The 24936-nt window shown below is 40.2% G+C and overlaps 1 protein-coding gene across 7 annotated transcripts in view; it reads right to left on the reverse strand.

Annotated features, from left to right (window-relative positions):
- The window catches only part of dnc (phosphodiesterase dunce), an 865583-nt gene that overhangs the window by 433937 nt on the left and 406710 nt on the right, over positions 1-24936 (reverse strand). Inside the window, exon 1 of one of the 7 annotated variants that reach the window (XM_083132900.1) lies at positions 17675-18159. The exons of the other annotated variants lie outside the window; for them this stretch is intronic. Within the exon in view, the coding sequence (XP_082989026.1) occupies positions 17675-17868 (194 nt within the window). The 5' untranslated portion in view covers positions 17869-18159. Of the gene's footprint in view, positions 1-17674; positions 18160-24936 lie in introns of those variants that run through there. 7 annotated transcript variants of the gene reach the window in all.

Below are 24936 nucleotides of genomic sequence, written 5' to 3' on the forward strand. Positions count from 1 at the left end.
TACAAAATGTCAACTTGTCCCTTACTATAAACACTAAATTAAATATAACTCCCCCCCTTAAATTTTGAAGTTTATTGAAGTGAAGTGATTGAAGTTACAAGTGAAGGTTATCTTTGTTAACCTCCTGGGGCACGATGTTCATATTCTCCCCCTCCCCCACATTAACCCCCTCCCCAAAGTTAGCCCCATGCTACGCCATTGCCTGCTTTCCAGAGAAGAAACGTTCGTACCCAATGTATATTTATACTCTGATCCTCTATAGCACAATAGCCGGACCCTGTGGCCGAGTGGTTAGCGCATCGCGCTGCGACGCCAAGGGTCCCGGGTTCGAATCCAGCTCGGGCTTGCTGGTTGTGAATGTCCATTCATCAATTTCATAATTTCTTCACTCATCCCCATCTTCGCAAATTAGTCAAGAGGCACAAAACGCGAAGTAAAAGAAACTAAATCAATCAATCTATAGCACAATAACAATGGAGTTTATGATGATTGCACTACCGTAAGCAGAGGGGGGACTGAAGGAACTAAGGCCCCCTCCGAAATTTTGAGAAAATGAACATTTTCAAAGCAGTGAAGAACTCGAAAAAATCAGAGTGTTAAATGCAAACTCGCCTTAAAATGACCCCATATTTCCATTTTTGAGAGTGGATTTTTTTTTTAAATGTACGAAAAAATATTGTGTATGCCGCAACCCTAGGCAGCAGCCATTCACTATGCACTTTTACAATTCCGGCCCCTCCCGAAAAAAAAAATATGCATACGCCAATGAGTAGTGCGAATCTAAACTCACGTACAGCCAATCTTGTTGGTTGTTAGCACGGGGCGCTAAGAAGTCAGGATCCCAAATTCGAATCCCCGTCTGGGCATGGTTGTTCATTATGAATGTCCCTCATCATTATCATCATCTCATCGTTGCGATTAGACAAAAGTGTAAAAAGAAACGCGACGCTAAATACAACAAAAATACAATCAAATATACATACAGCTCCACACTCGGAGAAACGACGCGAACTGTTTCAAAGGCAGCAAATTCTGTTGCGAGAGACAATTTCATTCGGTAAAACCAGCGTAATGAAAAAAATCGGGCAAAGCAAGTCGACCTTCAACCAATGAAGTGGTGACATCTTGTGGCAGACGTTAAAACTAACTCGTCTCTTGCTGGCATGCCATCCCTGCACCATTTGGTTGAACACGGCCACATACTGACAACCTAAAACAATAGCTTAGAAGTTGGAGCTACGTTAACGGCATCGAGTGCCTATTTACGTTACACTCAATACATATTTCAAGTACAGTAAAACCTCGTTAATCCTGACCCCGATAAGCCGGACTTCGCCTAATCCGGATAGGCAAAAGCCCCCCCCCCCAAAAATGAAAGTTTTTAAATGTGGCTAGCTTCCCAATGAAAACGCAGTCAACCACTGATGAAATTCTGTTTCCCGCCGACTTTGTACTGTATTTTGTGTATTTAGGCCTGTGCCCTTTAAATACACCATAATCAATGTGTTTTGTTGCTATAAACAGAGTCTTAATGCACTTTCTACTGTTATTTTAGGTTATTTCAGGTAATCCGGACTTTCGTTAAACCGGTCAACTTATCCCCCCATTAGTCCGGATTAACGAGGTTTTACTGTATTTCAAGTATTTAGGAAAGCAGAGGAACATGTCTTAATTTGTTTCTTTGTGTTATTTTAAGTCGCTTTTCTACTTCTTAGGTTAATCGCGACGAGGAGAATGATGAAAGAAATCTTATAACAGTGAAACACCTATGCTTTTCCAAGGATGCCCATGGATTTGTAGCACATTACAGCACCCTAACCGCTAAGCCATGGAGGCTGTCCACAAAACGTTCATTGTGCTACATGTAGAACATGTCAGGAAATTTCTCAACGGATAGGACGTGTTCAAGGGGGAACTACATTATCTAGTTGATTTACATCAAAGCATCCAAAGATAAACGCCAAAAAAATAGGCTTAATACAGAATAAAAATACTAGATGGCACCTTAAATTATTAATATAGTACTTAGTTCTATTTTTTAAAATGATAAAAATAGAGGTATTTAAATTCGAAAGAAAATGTATGTAAATAGATTTAGCCAAACGAGGAACTTTTAGTTCATTCAGATGTTTGAAATCCTATCTATTATTCTAGATTTCATTGCAATTTTCATGTACTACATCAGAAGTCAAGAATAATATTTTAACAGTGTAATTGGTTCGCAAGATTACTTATCTTTTTATTCAGAAAGCCTTAACGATAGAACATTTTATTATACATAATAGTACCGTTGATTAAATATGATATTTGAATTCGGTGAGATAGCCAACTGAATATATCAACAGAATTACGCAGGACAAATTAACTACATTCTCACGGACGCATTTTATTTATATACACTGTGGTGGGCAATCGCTGGTAATTTAATTTATACAGCATTAAAGGCTCATTATTTTCACGATATAATAACTTTTCCAGTGGAATGTATGGGAAACGCGTTGTATCAAAATAGACATGCAGAAATGAAAACAAATATAGTCAATTTAATTGACTAGCAATAAAATATTTTTTGTAAAAATTGGCCTGTTTTTACGTTTGCATTAGTTGTCCACATGTGAATATGGCAAGGGTGTGTTGGAGAAATCAGTTTGGATGCAGAGATCGGTCACACGACACGTCACATCAAAGAGAAACTGACAGAATCTTGAAAGGATAAAGAACGAGGAAGTGTTGCAAACCATGCAGAAGGAGAATTACCTAGCTGAAGCTAGAAATGAAGCAGATTCGAATTGTAAGTATCATTTTACGATCGAAATTCATTTCACTTTAGAAATTACTAGTTAAAAAACACTATTGTTGATGGTTTGCCAATTGGTCCTTCCAGGTGAGACGCACAGGCTACATTTTTGACATTAAAGTAAGTAATCTTCCTACTAATAGCTAAGCAACACTTACCTTAAAGTATGTGTAGAGTGAATTATGAAACTAAACACTGTTGATTAAACATAGCTAACCATAAAATACTTTTCCAGATATATATATATATATTATAGCTATGGTTGAACAATTTTTTTGTCAGGGGTGAGTCAGACAAAACACTTCCTCTTTACTTAATAAGAACTTTATTTTAATTTCCGTAAATTTTCAAATGATGAAATATAAATTAATTAAGACATATACAGATAGTAATTGCCCTTTGAATATTCTAGTGGAGTATAATTGTTTTCTTTTGTGTTACGGATGGGACATATGACACGTCCTTTCCCATTGCACTAATTTTTATTGTTATTAATTACCTTTCTCGTTGTACAAATGTTTATTGCTATAAAGCTTAATCTCTGCTATTTAGTATGTGATTATCATGGTATTTAATATTTAGACCTATCACTGATAATGTCAGGATAGTGACTGACCTGTATATTTATATCTTGTAAGAGCTGTTGCAATGGGAATTACGATTGTGTTTTGTCTTGACTTTGAGTTCGGGCTTTGAGTGGTCAAGTTGAATTGTAAGAAGCTGCTTTTTCTTTGAGTGAAATGGATTTTATGCACATAAGTATTTCTTTTGCTAAGAAGTAAAATATACTTATTTTCTCTTAGTGAAAGCTTGACTTTGATTTTTATTTGACGAACGAACGGAGATATTATTACCCAATACCCTGAGAGGCATCACGTGAATGCTACGAGTCTTCATGTGATCATTTTTATTGTTGTTTTTTTTTAGTTAAATAATCATGTTCTTCTTACTGAAAGAACGTGTCACATAATACAAGACAAAGTAAATCAAAAGTTAAAATACGCAAACAATAATAACTAAATTTTGTATATTACTTGAATTTTTATCCAAAGGACAGATTGTTGATTCATAAGATAGAATAAAATTACAGCATTGAATTTAATTTTGAGAACTCATTCCGAAAGGCAATCCGGATCAGAACAACACCCTCTTCAACAAGCCCTTCGCAGAGACTTAACGCAACGTCATCAGTTGTAGGTTATGGATCACAGCGCCATATCAGCTTTGCAGTCGCAAAGAATCGGTCTCCACTCACGCTTGAAACGCTACGTTGAAGCTAAGTAAATTTTCCACCAATTGAAACACACATTTGCGACTACAATGCTGATATCGCATTGTGATCAATGGCCTACCGCCGATAGCGTTGCATGGAAACAAAAAAATCTCAGTGCAGGCTTTGTGTATACGAAGGTGTCGGTCAGAACCAAGACTGGTGAGAAAATAACGTGAAACAACGCTGAGAACTGAACGTCAGCGCTCAGGAGCATATTCAGCGATGACACAGCACTTTCCTTCCGCACCATTAGCACGTGTTGACTTGCAGGGCGTGGTCGGAAACTTTAAAAGACACTTCGGTGGTTGAAATGAAAGAGTCGACCCTTACCTTCAGGGCAAAAAGAAAAAAAAAATCACTCGTTGAATATATAAAAATCGACAGCTGGCTGACGGTATTCTCGAAAGGAGAAGACGATAAATTCAACAACGGATTCCCTGTATTCGTGTTAGTTTATTCGAACAGCGACAATAATATGATTAGGACATTTCTTGTATTTCTTCATTGAGGAAGTGTGGCTGGATTAAAGAAGAAAATGCGGAGATTGCGATCACACTGCTGATACTATAAGCTGTCGCTTAGGACTAACAAACCACTAAAATGCGATAACCCCCGGTGATGTCTAAAATTACGTGATCGTCTCCCAGAGACTGCGTCTCAAATTATGAGATCATCCAGGAGACGACGCCTAACATAATGAGATCACCCCCGGAGATGACGCCTAAAATTATGCGAGCAACCATCTTGAGACGATATCTAAAATTGAACGATCGCGCAGAGACGTCTAAAATTAAGCGACGACACAAAGACACGTCTAAATTAAAGCGACCACTCAGAGAGACGTCTAAAATTAAGCGACCACACAGAGAGACGTCTAAAATTAAGCGACCACACAAAGACACGTTTAAAATTAAGCAACGACACAAAGATACGTCTAAATTAAAGCGACGACTCAGAGAGACGTCTAAAATTAAGCGACCACACAGAGACGATGTCTAAAAGTAAGCGACCACACAGAGACCTTCTAAAATTAAGCGACCACACAGAGATGATGTCTAAAATTAAGTGTACACACACAGAGACGATATCTAAAATTAAGCGACCACACAGAGTCTATGTCTAAAATTAAGCGACGACACAGAGACACGTTTAAAATTAAGCGACGACACAATGATACGTCTATATTAAAGCGACCACACAGAGACGATGTCTAAAAGTAAGCGACCACACAGAGACGATGTCTAAAAGTAAGCGACCACACAGAGACACGTCTAAAATTAAGGGACCACACAGAGACGGCGTCTAAAATTAAGTGACCACACAGAGACGACGTCTAAAATTAAGCGACCACACAGAGACGACGTCTAAAATTAAGTGACTACACAGAGACGATGTCTAAAAGTAAGCGACCACACAGAGACGACGTCTAAAATTAAGCGACTACTCAGAGAGATGTCTAAAATTAAGTTACCACACAGAGACGATGTCTAAAAGTAAGCGACCACACAGAGACGACGTCTAAAAGTAAGCGACCACACAGAGACGACGTCTAAAAGTAAGCGACCACACAGAGACGACGTCTAAAATTAAGCGACCACACAGAGATGATGTCTAAAATTAAGTGTACACACACAGAGACGATATCTAAAATTAAGAAACCACACAGAGACACGTCTAAAATTAAGCGAGAACACATGCACGACGTATGAAATTAAGCGACCATCCAGAAACATCTAAAATTAAGCGATCGCCAAAGAACGCCCCTAAAATGAGGCGACCACCCACAGACGAGGTCTAAAATTAGGCGTCAAATTGTTTGTCAACATGAGGTTATACTTTCAAGACGGGAAGGAAAAAGTACAGCATGCTGCTATCAAACACGGACAGGATCTGAAGCACTTAAAACGGCGGCCAGAAATGGGCAAACGACGTCACCTTGTAATTAATCAAGTGAGCTATACACACAGTTAAGTTACCAGCGGGCAATTAAGCAATGCATGCGAATTACAAACGCCACGTCCTGTCGGGGTTGCGAGTGCATAATGTTCGTCGGAAGCTTTCGGATGAGACACATGTCGCACGTGTTAATAACAAATCAATCAGAAGCAACATGGTATTACTTTCGCCATGCATTGTGGTGAATGATAATGCTCTCCATTTCGGCTTCATATTCTGCAATGTGGATGATGATCCCGTCGGACAATACAGCCCTCCATTGCCTACATCTCTTCGCTAATTATTGTTGTAACTTTCATCGATTAAATGCTAGAGGTGTAAGAGAAGGCACCCAAATGTCAATTTCACATCCCGCTAACGAAGCTCTGGCGTCTGGTCCTACGGCCAGTATAATCTTCTGTAGGGCTGTGTGTTGTCCTGTTTTGTCCCTTTGTCCTTTTACAGCCTCTGCTTTTAACTACGAGTGGTAATCAGAGGTTCTGGGTCCGATCTCCGGTGGAGGCACATTGCACAGTGCTTGGGATCTCACTTTAAACTGTAGAACCAGTCGCGATTAGCCTATCTGTGAACAATGTGAATTTGAAACGAAGTTGAGCAAACTTCGGTTAACGCGAAATGCATCATTGGAATTAGGGGTGCAGAAATAATTTAACTGATAATATTTCTGAAGTTACCAACCATTTCTGTTTATCTTTACACAAAATGGTGACTTCATTAATCGAATTTTGGTTACTTAATGCCGTCGTTATTTGATTTAATGTTCTGCGTACGATGTGAAAGTTTGTGTGGTATCACGTACCATGCGGATGCTTACCTATACTATTTGAATGCCCGTAGTTCATGCGCAGTAGGCTTGTGCGCAGCGTTATGTGCAGTAGGCTTGTGTTACAGTAGGGGAGTCAGTCCCTTCATATGACATGGCTAAAAAAATCTCAAAAAAATTCCTGCGTGGGAAGAGTTTGAGCAGCGATTCTCAAGTGATGGATGCTGTAAACGTATGGTTTCAGGAGCAGTCGGAAGATTTTTCGTGCCGGAATTAAATCCCTAGAGCACCGATTGCTAAAGTGCATTGAAGTTGCAGGAGACTATGTTGAAAAATAAGAGTAGTGAAATGACCCATTGGCAAACCATTCTAGGTATTATTTTATTGAATTACCTTTTTATACGGTTTTCTTGACAAAAAATTATTGCAAAACAAAATTTCTAACTGCAGCAACACTTTTTTAAGACGAGGAAGCCACCAAGGAAGACATCAAAAGCCATTTGTCCTTATCATAGCTATTTCTCACAAGGTGTAATGGCGAACACGGTGCTCGGCATTACTCCAAAATTCAGGGCAATGCCGAACATGGTAGATATGTGCTCTTCATAGTTTCTTTGTGTACAGCAAATAGTTTGGGAGCACTGTTCCTGTCTTAATTTGGAAGAGAAGGTATCAATCTTTCTTTAGAAAATTTGCACATGGTAGGTAGTAAATGAAAACATATTAGATTACTTACCAACAATTGTGAAATATCTGAATAACTCCATAAATGTATTTAAAATTACAGATGCTCCCACGTTGATGCTTATATAGTGTCTACCAAAATAATAAATCCAAAATTCTTGACTTTTCTTTCGTTTTTCTTAACATTTATTTGATCACATCCGACTTAGATATAGATGAAAATTAATAAAATAGGTATTTTTATTCAATGAAAAACCCCTACCACAAGACTGTTTAAGCTAAAAACTGAATCTGTACTTTAACAAAAGATTTAGACTTGCTTTAATTATTAATGCATGTAAACATTAATGCTTCAGACTTCATACTGGATGGGGAATGGCCACATTATATTATTTAATATTTTTACAAAACTTTACGCATACAAGAACATAATTCTTGAGAAAGAAAGTGAACAAATCTTAACCACAACTCAATACAATTTTAGATTTCCAAATTTTGAATTTTAACAAATCCTAGTACAGGTACATAATGTAAATTCACTATACTGTAAAAAAAATATAGCAAAAATTCTTGACCACAAGCATAATCTCTTGACATTTTCTTGATTTTCCTTACTGGTAGACAGCATATACTAACATTTGGACATGAAGGATGTAATTAATCATTCACATTTGGCTCTAAGTAGCACATTCAACAAAAGTGATCTCATTTTCATGCATTTTTATCAATTTAACCTTACAAATGCACCAAATCTAGTAATTTTTCACTAGGGTTGGCAACTCTGCTGAAAAGTTAAAGAAAATAATGTATCATGTCCAGAAACACAAGTTCTGATGAATCAACAACGATCATATTCCCTTGTTGCATGTAAAAATCGGTGGACAGGGCTAATTCATGAAGATAATTACGCATTGAATTTATTTGCATTCCCCAGTCCTCATCGGAAAGGTTTGAGCTTTGTTTAAAGTCAATTTTATGCACAGAAAGCCTAATCGGGACTTGACCTATAGTTTAAAGTGGGATCCGCACCACTATGTGCCTCCGCCGGATATCAAACCAGGGACCCCCTGATTAGTACAAGGAGTCGACGTAACTGCTACGCCATCGAGGAGGCCCTGGAAAGATCAATTGTCAGACAATGCTATTGACAATGAAGTTGTGGCATTCCACAGTGCAGGAATTTCAAATGTACGGCATACGTTAGGAAGCATATTTCTGTGTCGTCTTTCGTAACCAAATCGCTGGTCAAAAACTCTTATTCGTTACCAATATTCGACTTTCGACTGTTCAAAAACTCCTTCTCCTTACCAACACTCGACCTTCAACTGTTCAAAACTTCTTTTCGTTACAAACACTAGATTTTCTACTGTTCAAAAACTCCTTTTCGTTCCAACACTCGACTTTCTACTGTTCAAAAACTTATTTCCATGACAAGCACTTGGCTTTCGACTGTTCAAAACCTCCTTTTCATTACCAACACTCGACTTTCGACTGTTCAAAACCCCTTTGTTGTACCAATATTCGACTTTCGACTGTTCAAAAACTCCTTCTCCTTACGAATACTCGACCTTGAACTGTTCAAAACATCTTCTCATTATAAACACTGTTCAAAAACTCCTTTTCTTTCCAACACTCGACTTTCGACTGTTCAAAACCTTCTCCTCATTACAAACATCTGGCTTTCGACTGTTCAAAAACTCCTTTTCTTTAAAAATACTCGACCTTGAACTGTTCAAATCACCCTTTCGTTACCAAAATTCGATTTTTCACTGTTCAAAAACTTCTTTTCGTTACCAACAATCGGCTGTTCAAAAATAACCTCTTCGTTGCCAACATTGAGCTTCAGTGTGTTTATAAACTACTTTTGACTGGTGTTTTAAGTCCACTTTATGCACAGTAAGGCTAATCGGGACTGGACCTACAGTTTAAAGTGGGATCCGAACCACTTGTGCCTCCACCGGGTATCGAACCCGGGACCCCTTGATTACAAGGCAGTGACGCTACCGCTGCGCCATCGGGAAGGCCCTGATAGCTATTACTTTTCTCCAGTTCAGAAATACTTTTTTCATGATAACCATCTTGCTTTCATTTGTTCAAAACCCCTTTTCATTACAAACACTTTCGTTCCTAAAAAAAATAATTTATTAGCAGCTTATCATGCTAAGTCGACTAAGGGGACTCTTGAACGCTTGAATCTTGGATTCCTGCAATAAAAAATAATTTTAAATTCTCTAGCTTGACGTGGAGACCACGGTGTGAATTTTCATCGCACGTCATTTTGAAATTTCTGTATCCAGGCTTTCAACTTTAATTCGAACCGAAGTGCAAAGACATTTCACATTTTTTGGTTATATAAATCTCCACAAAATTAGTCAGTTTGTGGCAAACATTTCTTGCAGGCCTTTTAACGTTAAAACAAATCACAATTGCATAAAATTACAGCTAAGTGAGGCATTATCCCCCTCCTCCCTTCCCGGCCTCAGGAAATTCACGTGGCATGAAAAATGACTTAGCATACGATAGCTTTGGGCGTTGTGTGAAACTGCCATCAACAAATCTAGTCGCCATGACAACCAAGCCACAATGGATCTCTCAATATGTGGCAGTCGTAAGATATCATAGATGTTGGACAAAATTATAGATGGCACCACATATGTTTATTTGCGATGCTGCATAGAATAGTGCTACATACGTTTGCAAATTCATTTCAAGTTTAAGCTTAGAATGACGTCAGAGAACGGTTATTGGTCATTTAATACCTTAAACGATATATTTCTAATATTTTTATGTGGTTGGAAACACTAAACCAAAATCCCGCAATAATCTCTTAGAGCCCAAAATACTAAAAGCAGTTGGTTAAATACTTGCGTAAGATGAATATGGTACATCTCTTTTCCCCGCGTAATTCAGGACGAATTTGTAACTGCACATAGAACTAGCAGAATTGCCAACCATACGGTCCTGACTGTATATGTACGGTCATTTCATATAAACGTCCGGTTCACACCTAAATGTACAGTCCTCGAAACAAATTTAGATATACAGGGTGTCTCAAAAGTAATAGCGCAAACTGACACAGGTGAAAGTACACGATAATAGAAGCAAAAAAGTCTCAGTAAACATGGGTCTGCAAACGAGCCGTTTTCGAGATAATCGCGAATGTGTGATTACAAGCCACCACTGACATCATTGTTTGTAAACGTCGTCCTAGTTGGCAAAATGCTAAGAATGTGTGGGTACAAGCCGTACCACCTCTCGCAAATGTTCTGTTTGATTACAACGCCACCTCTCGGAAATGTTCTGTTTTGTAAACAAAGAGCAAACCTCGGACCGCGCACGGAGTAAAGCACTTGGTGTTTACAAAATGCAATCAATGACGGCTTGTAACCACACATTCGCACACATTATTAGCATTTTACCAACTAGGACGACGTTTACAAACATTGAAGTCAGTGGCGGCTTGTAACCACACATTCGCACACATTATTAGCATTTTACCAACTAGGACGACGTTTACAAACATTGAAGTCAGTGGCGGCTTGTAACCACACATTCGCACACATTATTAGCATTTTACCAACTAGGACGACGTTTACAAACAATGAAGTCAGTGGCGGCTTGTAACCACACATTCGCACATATTATTAGCATTTTACCAACTAGGACGACGTTTACAAACATTGAAGTCAGTGGCGGCTTGTAACCACACATTCGCACACATTATTAGCATTTTACCAACTAGGACGACGTTTACAAACATTGAAGTCAGTGGCGGCTTGTAACCACACATTCGCACACATTATTAGCATTTTACCAACTAGGACGACGTTTACAAACAATGAAGTCAGTGGCGGCTTGTAACCACACATTCGCACACATTATTAGCATTTTACCAACTAGGACGACGTTTACAAACATTGAAGTCAGTGGCGGCTTGTAATCACATATTCGCGATTATCTGGAAAACGGCTCGTTTGCAGACCCATGTTTACTGAGACATTTTTGCTTCTATTATCGTGTACTTTCAACTGTGTCAGATTGCGCTATTACTTATGAGTAGGGCCCGGGACTTTATGGCCTATAAAACTGTAAAATATGTATGTAATTATGTCATATAAATTGGAAAATATGTCATAAAAAATTACAATTATGTCAGAAAAATGCAAAAATATTCCCAGTAAAGCCACAAATATGCACAACAGTACTCTCGAATTTCTCCCATACCCGATAGAGTAGAGTAGGGCTGTAATGTACCGAATGTTATTTTTACTTTTGACTGATTTTTGTGAAAAGCGAAAAAGGCAAAGAAATTAGAAGGAAACTTCTTCACTTCTCCTGCAACAATGAGAGAGAACATTTTTCGTCAATAATGATTGCATGGCTATCAATTGTCGACGGGATAAAAAAAAAGTGGGATATTATTGTTCTGTACTAAGAAAAGACGGCCTCTTTCTTCCTCCGTAATTTTCAGATCCTGCCATCGACAATATGAACTATCCGTTGTGCTAAAGCTACGAAGAAAACATTATTAAATAACCGATTATGTGCGAGAGAATTACGAAATTATACAGAAATGTCTTATTACAACAAAATTGAAGAAATATGTTGTAAAAACGCAAAATTGGTGAAATATGTCCAAATATGCTTTGTCAAGTTTGTCTATTTCGGCTGATTTTCATCACACATGTAAAGATTTAGCCCCAATATTAGACCCGAAGCCAAATGAAAAATATCTTATAACAAAGTCCCGGGCCCTACTTATGAGACACCCTGCATATCAAACAGAATTGGCAATTGTATGTCATTACTGAACTACGATGCTGTTGTGGTGGAGTTTGATGATTGTGATTGGTTGTTAGTGTCATCCTCATCTGCGATGATTTATAGATTTTAAAGTTTAATCTCAAAATCTCAATGCAAAAGTTCTGGGCACGATCTTCTGGGATTGTGAGGGCGGATTGGTAACCGAATATCTCTAATGTGGCGAAACCATCAATGCCACGTATTATATCTCTCTGCTGCACTCAAGGAGAAGCGACACGGAAAGGTGGCGAAAGGGGCCATCTCTCTGCAGGACGATGCGCCAGTCCATAAGGCACGACAAACAATGGACAAACTGGAGCAGCTGCGCTTTCAGATACAAGAACATCCCCCCCCCCCATATTCCCCAGACTTGGCACAATCGGACTATTATCTCTTTCCAATAAATGGTTCTGAAGGGTTCGCATTTTGATGGCGCAGATGCCATCATTGGTTTGGAGAGCTTCTATTTGCAAGGTCTGCAAGCATTGCAGTAGCGATGTGAAAAGTGCATTGCATTAGAAGAATATATTGACTAAAACCACCAAGCATTGTTTAGCATATCCATGTCTTATGGCGGAGGCCGCGAATTTATCAACCTACCCTCGTAGTTCCTTCTTGGGGGATATTTATAATGGATTCTATTCGTATGGTAACTTACATTACTCCTCCTAAAGATTTTTATAGGAGGGGAGCTACCAGGAGCGAAGAGAGTAGCGCTAAAAACTACAGCATGAAGGTCGGCTAAAATTTCCAATTACAAGTCGCAGTCTTTTCCATATTGATTCAAATATGCACTTTTCAGTGCTCGTAACGACATCATTACTTGGAAATAATGTGCTTGACAATCTCATACCGGAAGTAAAGAGGGTGCTCAAGAACTGTTGCATTCTAATTGAAGATACTTACGGCAGTATCGTTGTGAAGGGAACCTTTAGTTTCCATAGCAACAGCATTGGGATAATTAGTTACGAGAAAAACACCAGCCCGTGAAGAGGAATTACGAAAGCTCTTTGAACGAGAAGGATTCTGCGGTGATTCTGGTAAATGTTTGCGAAAGTTTCTTCTTATTCTGTGGTTAATGCCTGTTTGCTTTTGCTCTCTTCCTATTACATATCTAATGACTGACGCAGTTGAAAATGATTCTGTATTTATTCGACTTCGATAGAAGAAGATATACCTAATTAGAGACCAACATTAGAAAGCAATAGTATGACGTATGAGAAGAGGAAAACGTGACTGACACAGAATAACAAAGGTTATTTTTTTTTCTAGAAATCGCAAGATGCGGATCCTGAAACATACGGATACCCGATTCTTTGTTTCGGATCCGGGTACCCGATTCTCTGGTCTGGCTGATCGTCAACCATCGTAAACTTCGGGATTAGCCAAAAATGACAAAAGATCGAAGTAGAATAAACCAAATCAATCAAAAAATCAAAACCTAATAATGAGACTGACGTTTTACCTCAATCCCTGAAGATGAGAGCGACGTTAACTCTCAATCCAAGAAGATGAAAGCGGCGTTAACTCTCAATCCAAGAAGATGAGAACGACGTTAGCTATCAATACCTGATGATGAGAGCGACGTTAGCTATCAATACCTGATGATGAGAGCGACGTTAGATATCAATACCTGATGATGAGAGCGACGTTAACTCTCAACCCATGAAGATAAGAGTTACATTAACTCTCCATCCCTGAAGATGAAAGTGACGTTACCTCTTGAAATCATAGCCCAAACTGACTTGGCTTCTGTCCAAAAATAACACCTTCAACATTTAACTGTCTCAAAGAGACGAAAGGACACGACGACCTTTTTTGTTAAATTAATCCTTTACTTTTTTCATGTAACAGATTTTTACCATCCTTAATACTCAGATGTCAATCAGTACATACCGTACACAATTGTAATGCTGCAAAATTTTATAACATTTTATGCATACTTTTAACAGAGTTCAGATTTTAATCCCAATTTTTTGGAGATTTTCTGCCCTTTTTTTCTAATTTGATGTAACAATTTATAATGTACTTAGTAATAGGGCAACAACAATTTGAAAAACCCTCATGTATGGATAAATTCCGAACTGGACGCGTACGAGGCAGTTTGTCTCGAAAATGGAATTCTCCAACAACGCATGGCAGTGACGTCATGCGGACCAAAATATTCATGGGAATTACATCGTAATGGAAAGAAGGCGAACAAGGTAAACAAACGAACATCTGTTTCAATAATGGATTTTCGTCCACACTCGGAGGTGAAGCTTGGCACCGAAGCACAGGAATGCGGGCGTCCATTTTGTGGCGCTTCCTGGACGGTGTCCGTTTTCATTTTGCCCGAATTTTTTTTGGGGGGGGTGAGAGGAAAGAAAGAGTACTATTCTCGATGGTATTGTTGAAGTAATCATGCAAGAATTTCCGTTGAGCTGACGCAGTAACTAACCTACACGGGTATGCGTTTTCTTATAAACAAGGAACGGATTTTAATGTACCAAAGAGTGTTTGTTCCATATGTAAATATATATATATAGTTATTTCAAAAAGGATGTGGAATTAAATATGGACTTAAATTGCAAATTGAATTAAGTTGTTTTAAGTCCACTTTATGCACAGAAAGGCTAATGAGGACTGGACCTACAGTTTAACGTGGAATCCGAACCACTATGTGTCTCCACTGGGTATCGAACCCGGGAACCCTTGATTAGAAGGTCCCAGGTTTACCACTACGCCACCAGGGAGACCCAATCTCCTCTTATTGCCCCTAAACACAAATTTATATTGACTGAGACTGCGTTCAATATCCTATGAAGTAATGGGAGTATATTTAAAATATGTAACGAATCTTACAGCGAGAACTTGTGCTTGCATTGTCTATCGTTGACAACAATGCTAGAATAATAGATGCATTGTCCGTTGTCGAGATTTAAAACAGAGTACAAAACGAACAGCATAGAGAGGAACGGAAAACCTTTGATATTTAACACAAGATGGGGAAATGTAGGGTGACCAGATATTTGTTGACCAAAAAAGAGTATAGTCTGTAGGTTGAAGGTGCGCATGCATTTTGCTCTTTCACGGGGCCCGCTAAAATCCCTCGCGACTTCTTGACAGTCAAATTATCCTGGATATTTTGCAAAATTAAAACTTCCATTTTATTTTACACTAATTTTGCACAAAAAACTATATTTTGTGACTACATAATATCTACTTTAATATTCTTATGCATTTCTTGAATATTCTCAAGCAAATTTCTTGGTATGTTGATGTATATAATTGGAGAATATTTACACACCAATATTGATCAATATTTTGAACAAATTTTAATTATTGCAATTTTCAAATATCGGTAACGGTGGGAATCGGTAAGAGTATCGGTATCGGTTCAAAGTGGTATCGGCTCAGCCCTAATCATTATTATTAAATTCCAATGAATTTGAAATATGTTTTGCTTGATGATGGAATATGAAAATGACACTTGAAATTGTTCATAGGAAATTCTTGAGTCAAGGAGTAAATACTTCAGTTTGTTGACATCTTGACGTTTTCCGTTCTGTTGATTTTAAGGCATTTTTACGCGTAAAATAATGAATGAAATTAAATAGCAAGGAAAAGTATATTTGGGGATTTTTAAAATTGAAAAGAGTATAGAGTATATGAACCTCTAAAAGAGTACAATACTCTTAAAAAGAGTATGTCTGGTCACCCTAGGAAATGTAATAATTGCGCATAAGTATGGAATATATGTGAAATGTTTGGAAAAGAAAAGTAAAATTATGTGTATATAAAATATGTGCTAAAAGCTTATATGTAAAAATAGGGAAAAATAGAAACTGCATTTTTCGAGCATACACACAACATACAAAATACCATTGATTTCAGTACCATACAAAGATATGTATTTACGCATAAATCCGTTCCCTGGTGTAGATTAGAGGAGTCTCCCACTAGATGGGCAACGGTAGGCCCAAAACCTCTCCACATAAATATAATGTCCAGCAGAGCAAGGCTGATATACACACAGGCAAAAAGAGGCAGAGAGGGGAGAGACAACGAAATATTGAGAAAGAAGAGTTAAAAAATATTAATCGATTGCTGCCTCTTCTGGCTAATCGCGAAGATGAGCACGAATGATGATTGATGTGTTGCGGTACCAGTAACGTCGTGTGCTGCCGGCCTCTGTGGCGGAGTGGTTAGCACATCGCGCTACGACGACAGTGGTCCCGGGTTCGAATCCTGGCCTGGGCATGGATATTTGTGAGTGTTCATTCATCAATTTCATCATATCATCACTCATCCCCATCTTCGTAAATTAGCCAAAAGTGGTACAAAACAAATCACAAGTCGTGTGCTAAGCACTCCGCAGTTAAAAAAAAAGAACAGGGAAAGATTTAGAGAAAAATAATTTGGAAGGAAATAAAGAAGAGGAAGGAAAAAATAAGTATAAAAAGAGAATGAGGTAGAGTGGAGAAGGGAAAATGAGAAAGAGGGACAGAAACGAAATAAAAAAGGGATGGCAAAGGGAGAGAAAAAATTCAGACAAAGAAAGGGAAAGTTTGCTGTAAGTCAACTTTATGTACAGATAGGCTAATCGGGACTAGACCCACAGTTCGAAGTGGAATCCGAACTGCTCTGTATCTCCGCCAGGGATCGAACCCAGGACTCTTGATCACAAGTCGGCAGTGTTACCGCCACGGTAAGGCTGGTTTTTCTTTCCTTTTTCGAGTCTCAACGATTGCGTTGAAATATTGTGGTTTTTGTAATCAAGATGTCCCGGGTTCGATCCCTCTGTGAACCACATGGAGCTTCGGATCCCACTTTAAACTGTAGGTTCTGTCCCGATTAGCCTATCTCTGCATAAAGTGAACTTAAAAGTCAAATGCCAACGTGTCCTCATCGTCGCGATTGGTCAAATATTGAAGAAAAGTGATATAAAATACATAGTTAATAAAACGTTCGCCGACGCCATGGCGGAGTGGTTAGTACTAGAGTTCGAATCCCGGCCTGGGCATGGACCTTCTTTATGAGTGTCCCTTCATAATTCCATCATATCTTCACTCATTCCCATCGTCGCGATTAACTAAGAGTGCCGGAAAAGCAACGCTAAACAACAAAAAATCAAGTCAAATATGTGTAACGTTCATGTCTCGGTTGGGATTTCAATCCAGGCCTTCCGTCTAAGTTAACCCCCTCCGCCACTAAGCAAGGCCACGGAGAGATCGTTCGTTGATTAATTCATGTGTATAAAAATAGACAGGAAGTTATCGAGATATTACAAAATAGAATAGCGTATAAGCGCATTCCGGAGTTATCAGATCCGCGCATCATGCACTTTTCCTACTTCCTTTCTAACGCGAGCGAGCAAAAACACGTCACTGGCAAGGTCACAAACACGTGTACTCACCTCTCTCTTTTCCTGTCGTGTCCACGACGGGTGCTCCGACGAGTGTGGCCGGTCCGGGACGACGACCGTCGACGACGCTGCCCGTGATCGTCGACGTCACTGCTTTTGGTCACCGACGATTTGCCGGGTTCCAGGAACGTCAAATGGGCCGTCCCTCGGAACAGGGACCAAAAGAGTATCGACAAGGTCAACATGGTTTTCCTTCACCTTGCGCTTTCCATTGCACCACACTGCACCAAGGAGCGCACCGAGGTTAGGGGATGGTTAACACTAGCGCCCTGGTCATAAAACGCCACGGTGAGATCTTGCATGCCTTCACTAGCCTGCGCACAAGGTTAAGGTGAATATAACAGCTCATTCCACTAGCGACAATTCCACTTACCGTTCATCAATGGGGTCTAGATCATTACCCGTTCCCTGGCCATTGTTCTCCATGCACGCCTTTTGCATTATCCGTGCTCACGTTCGTTGGAGTGGATGGGGGGGGGGGCAACGACACCGCACGGGTTCCAAAAGAGGTGGGCGTTAGGATGAGTTATACCCCGAACTCCATTGAATCTTTAATTGCTAATTATAAGTCGAAGAACCCATTCTTCAAGCCACGATCTAATGAGTATTTGGATGACGTGGGTTTGACTTATACCGGCCAGTTTCAGTTCACACGAACTGTTCGCTAAACGAGCGGATCCCTCCTTTACAGCTCATTCTTGTCACCAACTGATACAACGACTTGAGCGCGTAAATCTAGAATTTGGTTGCAAAGCTTCACCCGATTGGTGCATCGAACCAAGGCTAGGGTACTCCACAAGAACACGAGGCAGCAATTGGCGGAGTGATACCTGTTGCTCGGACCTCAACCTTTCTAACACACCGAGGCTCGCGTTGAGGTGTCCCAGGACCGATACATTGAAACAAAACCTGCAAAAAAACAAACAAACGCGAATCGCCACAGACCCCGGGAGCAAAGTACCCTATCACGATGGGAGATTCAGGTGGGTGCAGCGTGATCCTATCACCACGGGAAACAAGTGCTTATAATAACCACCTGTTGTTCGGTGGAGCTGGTTTGGCGAAGTGGTTCCGGGATGTTTCTCGCTGTTAGAGGCAATGATTCGGCCGAACCCATTCTATTAAGGTCGTTGATTCTTCTCGCTTAGTGTCGACTCCGTATGCAGAGTGTTGGTCACTTTAGAAGTGTACAAGGTCATACTTTGGAAGTGTACAGGGCACACTTCGGAAGTCTACAAGGGCACACTTTACAAGTGTTCAAGGGCACACTTCAACTTCGGGTCTCGACTCCGTATCAAGTGTGTTGGTCACTTGCAGAAATGTGCAAGGGCACACTTTACAAGTGTTCAAGGGCACACTTCAAATTCAGGTCTCGACTCCGTATTCACCGTGTTAGTCACTATAGAAATGTACAAGGGCACACTTTGGAAGAGTACAAGGGCACACTTCAACTTCGAATTTCGACTCCGTATCCAGCGTGTTGGTCACTTGCAGAAATGTGCAAGGGCGCACTTTAGAAGTGTACAAATACACACTTTACAAGCGTATAAGGGCACACTTTACAAGTGTTCAAGGGCACACTTCAGCTTCGAGCGTGGACTCCGTATCCAGCGTGTTGGCCACTTCAGAGATGTACCAGGGCACACTTCAGATTCGGGTGTACTGAGGCCCAAACCTTATTTCACACTTTCAACACACTATTCTTGACACTGAAACAACACTGCACTGTCTTGAGTATTCCGTGAGGTGTCTTCAGACAGGAAAAAGAGTTAAGCTTTCGCGAAAACAACGCGCGAACGTGTAAAGGTATTGCACGCAAACGCACGACACATCCCAACCGATTTCGTCCGCACGAACCAGACAGAAAGGGGGGCTGGCGGGGGGAGGGGCAGAGCCCAAACCGACCGCGACACCTGGAGTTGAACTACTGTCTACGGTAGCAAAGACCCGACACAGATCTGGCCAAAGCAACACGCTGTGGCTGGTGCGCCGGTCTAGACTGCGTTCCCTCAGCACTGTTAAACCCCCTTCCCCTCCCGCTCCGCTGATGCATGCCCTCCCCTCCTCCGCTCCGGCGAGCCTCTGAACTCGACCCAATCCCGTGGCGCTTCGGAACATCGCCAAGCAAAAAAAAAGAACACCAACAAACGTGACAAGTTGGAAGGGTTTTCATAGCCATTTCGTCGTATTGTCTCAGCTGAACATTTTCTTTTCCGGAAAAGATCAACACTCCGCCACAAGGGGGAGCCAGCGCGCTTGCGTCGCGTGTTCGACCCTTCCGAAAGGTGGAAACGCGAAAGATAATGAAAAAATTGGATAGGAAAGGTCACTTGCAGAGAAAATTAAAAGCATCACTTCTCATCTCTGGCCGAAACGAGAAATCTAGAACGGTTCTCTTTTCTGTTTCTGGAAATTTCACGTCACTTTACTCTGTGATGATGATATTTATGTGTCTCACGTGTCAGTTTTGGATAATTGCGAGTAGCAGCAGTGGAGTGGTTACTACAGCGCACTACAATGCCAGATTTCCGGGTTCGAATCCCGGCCTGGCATGGGTGTTCTTTGGAAGTTTCTCTGCCTGAATTTCATTATAACATCACTCATCCTCATCGTTGCGAGTAGAAACATTTGGCAGAAAAGCGACGCTAAATAGTAAAAATCAAATCGAACATGGAACCGTAGGTGACGCAATCGTTGGGACACAACTCACCGCGGTAGGCCACCGAAGCAACGAGAACCCTTCTTCCAATGGCAACCTTTTCCTGCTTGTACAGTCACGGACACTTCTGGGTTGTTATGATCCCTTTGACTTCAAATGGTACTCTTACAGTTCAGAAGTGTCCGTGACTGTACTTTAAATGTTCGAAAGAGTATGGAGTTTAGTGACTGTACAAGCTTTTCCCAGTTCATAACAGTTTTTATCCTGCAACGGTATGCAATCCGCTACATGCCAGTGTAATTCTGAAACAAGGGTTTCATTACGTTGGAACTCAAACCTACTTCTGTTCGTTACTGTACACGGCACATAATCGCTGGCTCCTTTAATGTTTCCACTGCAAACAGAGCACTCTGGGGTTGACCCCCCCCCCGCCAACCGCCCCCTCTCCTTCCTATCGTGCTCGCTCAACCACTCATCCCTCTTCCGCATCAGTGGTGGCGAAAAACACCATCCTGTTCATCGGAGTGTCCTATGAAAAGGTGTCTCTCTCTATCTGGGCTAAATATGGCAACGTTGCAATCCGGTGACGTGTGTGAGCTCATCCTCTACGGAAAAGAGTTTTCCCCCCCTAACGCATGCATGTTTCTCGTGTGTGTGTCTGTTTACACACTTGTGACAAACGCAACCACACGTGTGCTTCAAAGTAGTGTGATACTGCGTCACTAGAGGGAACTGTCATGATTGTGATTACCATAAGCGCACAAAAATTTATTAGCGTTCAGGAGAGGGGTTGGGTTGATGGTAAAAAATAAAATTTAAATTCAGTTGTTAACAGAGTACTTGCAGAAAACATTGAGGCAGAGATGTCGAACAGGAGCGAGATTATGGCGCGGACCATCCCTTCTAAATTTGGGGTAGATATCCTTAAAATACAAAATTAAAAGTGTATATACAGTGTGATTCCAAAAGATGGACTCAATTTTTTGCGGCTATACTTCCTGAAATTTAAATACTATGAGACTGCTCATCATAACATTTGAAAGTGGAGGTCCTAAAGTTTCAAATACTACCACTAGATTGCTCGCCTATCGCACAGCCATACAGTGTCAGTTGAAAGCAGAATGGCTACTATGCAGTTCAAAACCGCTTAGTCAACGTTGGTACACCTGGTGACTCTCTTGTGGGAATTCATAAAAGAAGCAGTTTATGTACCACCTATACCAACCAATAACTTTGGACGACCAAAAGACGGTATCACAACTGCGGTGAACTCAGTGGCGAAATAAGTTCTTTTTAGGGTGTGGAGCGAATTCAACTACCGTCTGGATGGTAGCCGTGTTACCAGAGGAGGCACATTGAACTTTATAAACTTTATTGTTAGTATAATCATATTTACTTTGAAACTTTTGGATCTCATCTTCAAAATGTTATGTGGATAATTCACATACAATGTATAGTTCAGGAAATATAGCCGTGCGAAACTGAGTCCATCTTTTTTAATCATCATGTACTTTTCTAAAATATATGGAAAAATTTACACACTGGCACCAAGCTGCAATATATGCAATGCGGCGGCCATGAGGAGGGGGAGGGGGGAATTAGAATATATTTCCTTCCTGATTCGTTTACTTTAGCTGGTTCAGAGTCACTTTTGCTGCTAGGTGTACCATATGTGAAGAAGTAACGTTCAGTGTTTAATTACGCTGTCGTAATTAAATACTTTATGTGGATTATGACATGATCTAGCAAATGGGACGCTCCACTGTGGGGGGGGGGGATGAATTGAGGCCGACCGACATCTTGAAAATATGACGCTATTTTGGGATTTTCGCATAGGTTAGTTCTAAACCAGTTTTTACTACACCAGGTTTTAAAAATCGTTTAGAAAGCTTGATTTTATAGTCTCAGTACTTTGAAGCATGTACGTATATATATATATATTTAAAAAATAAACTAACATTTTTGCTTCAAAGGTATTTTAGCCAACTTCCGGTGGTGGAGTGGTTACCACAGCATGCCACCACGTCAGAAGTCCCTGGTTCGAATAACGGCCTATGCATTATTGATCCTTTACGAATATCCTCTAACCAAAATCATCTAATCATCACCCATCCTCATAGTCACGATAACCAGAAGAAGAAGAGAAGCGACGATAAATATTAAAATAATGTACGAAAGGCATGTGGTGAAGATATGCTATTGGCTGTTATCATCCCAGGTAGATTTTGGGGCCACAGTGTCCTTACGTTGTACACAAGAAGCATTTCGCATTGTGTTTGCTCACCTGTCAACCCCATTGTTGCCACCATACGCGTAACGTTAACGCTGCACTACTTTTCTAGTCTCGTCCTACTTTCGTGGCGACTCGATATTTGTGTCACTCCGCCTGACTCATATCTGGGCGCGTGGAGGGGGGGGGGACACCTGTCCCTTATAAAATTAGACTGAATACACAACATATGTGAGGGTTTGTGTTTTCTTACGCTCACGAGTTCTCTTCTCTGACGTCACAATTAACTTGGCACGTGACGGCAGAACTCGTTCAACCGAGATAAAAATACCCAGTCTGTTTTTTCTTGTTCTTCGACGAAAGCCAGATACGACAACTGCTATAGAAAAATAGTACGACTACACTTTGTTTGGAAGTAACTTGTCAGTAGTAACGCAGATGCAAGTAATAGTTACTTTTCCTGATAAATTCTAACTGTAAACAGCTCGGGTTTTCTAAAGAGGGGGGGGGGTTACGTATACTTTTTTAGATGTCACTCCTCATTTTCCATCCTTTGGCATTCTTTTCTTGGGAATGCTCGGTCAAAGGGGGCTCATGACCCCTACTAACCCCCTCCTCCCTTGGGCACACCACTGATAGTTACCTTACAAGATTTAAATAGTTAACTTGAAAATTTGTAATGTGTTGCCAACTATGTGTCAACACTGGATGCTAAGGTGCGAGGATGTTAGTGAAATCGCGTAAGGCAAGAAGCTACGCATCGTTGCATGCTTAATTTAGAACATCCACGCTATATTGCAATTCGTTATCTTTAATTGCGCACAAAGACTACAGTGATTTAGGTGGATTGTTGAATTCATTTGGAAAGTGGTAATCGAACTATTGAAGGCATTGTCGAAAGAGTGGATCGTGTTACAGATAGGAACAGGTGCAACTGGAATTCATTCCACCAATGTACCGTGGCCGGCATACGAAAGATTTTTCCGAATTAAAATCACTGACGCGTGCGGTTCGCATAGGAGTGTTCACAATAATGTTTTTGTACTGAATGCAGATTTACTCATCTCCCTTGTTAACTTCATATTCAATTAAAAAAGTGAGAATAACAGTTCAATTTTTTTCAACAATTTTCCCCCAAAATCATGCTGTATTTGAAGTAATACAAGAAGGACCTAGGGAATATTGTCCCTCTCCCCCTTAAAATCCGCCAGGTTTAGCGAATTGTCGCTAAAGTTTGCAACTATATAGCACAGACCTTTTCGAGTCCCCCTAGACATGCCTTGTATATACTGCACTCTGGTGCCGAATGTAAGAAATATTGTCGCTTGCATCAGTGTTCGCACAGCGATGTGAACATCTTCGGGGTATAGTGGCCAACAGCCCCTTAGCTGTCAGCTCTATGCAACACGCACAGCAATTGTGTTCAACGCCCTCCGTGGAACACTGTAGGAGTCAGTGTTACCAACTATCTAAAAAAGTTATCGGACGTGAAAGAAGTCGTGTCAGAGTAAATTGTGTGTGTATACTCGCACATCAAACATAGTATTTTTTCGAATAAATATACGTATGTGTGTGTGTGTATGTGTTTGTGTGCATTTAATATGTACGTAATTTAAGACATATACATGAGTGTTCACGTGCTCATGTGAACATTATCAGGCGACGCACCTGCTAATAATATAAATGTGTGAAGACTTATTGTACATACCAGAAACATAAATAAAATATACATTTACTTCATTACAATTAATGATCACTGATTGTGTAACATAGATTGTTTACAATAAAATTTGCAGCAGAAAGTAGTCACCAGCAATACAAATGTGACACCGAGATCCTGAAATACTCGGTTTCCTGCAAGGCGTTACTTGTGTTGCCTAATTCTATGGCGGTGGTAGAATTTACCAATGAAAATTTGCTATTAAAATCCACTTATTGCCGTGGAGTTATGCAACACACATAACGCCTTGCAAGAAAGCTGTTATTTCAGGATGAAGGTATTCCAATCTTATTGCAGGTGACTGTAACTGTAAAAGCAGCTTACACTTACTACTCAAGTACAGTTAACGGCAAAGATAATGGTAGACAAATTGTCCACCCCTATTTTCATTACTTTTTTAATTCTACATCCTGTGTTGTTTTAAGGAATGAAATAAACTATGTTGGTCCGAAGCAGGCATTGTTCTCTGCTTATTGACGTCATTATTTCAATTCATTGTCATCACCTTGTGGAATTTAGACCGAATGAAAATGGTGGTGGACAATTCGCCTACTGTTTCTTTTTCCGTTGGGTGTACCACCAAGTGCAACTGAATTGCTTTTAAAAATGAGTAACTCTTAACTACTAACAAGAAGTAACTAGAA

The sequence above is a fragment of the Lepisma saccharinum genome, chromosome 1 (genome assembly GCF_977018435.1).
Source record: "Lepisma saccharinum chromosome 1, izLepSacc3.1, whole genome shotgun sequence".
Lineage (NCBI taxonomy): Eukaryota > Metazoa > Arthropoda > Insecta > Zygentoma > Lepismatidae > Lepisma > Lepisma saccharinum.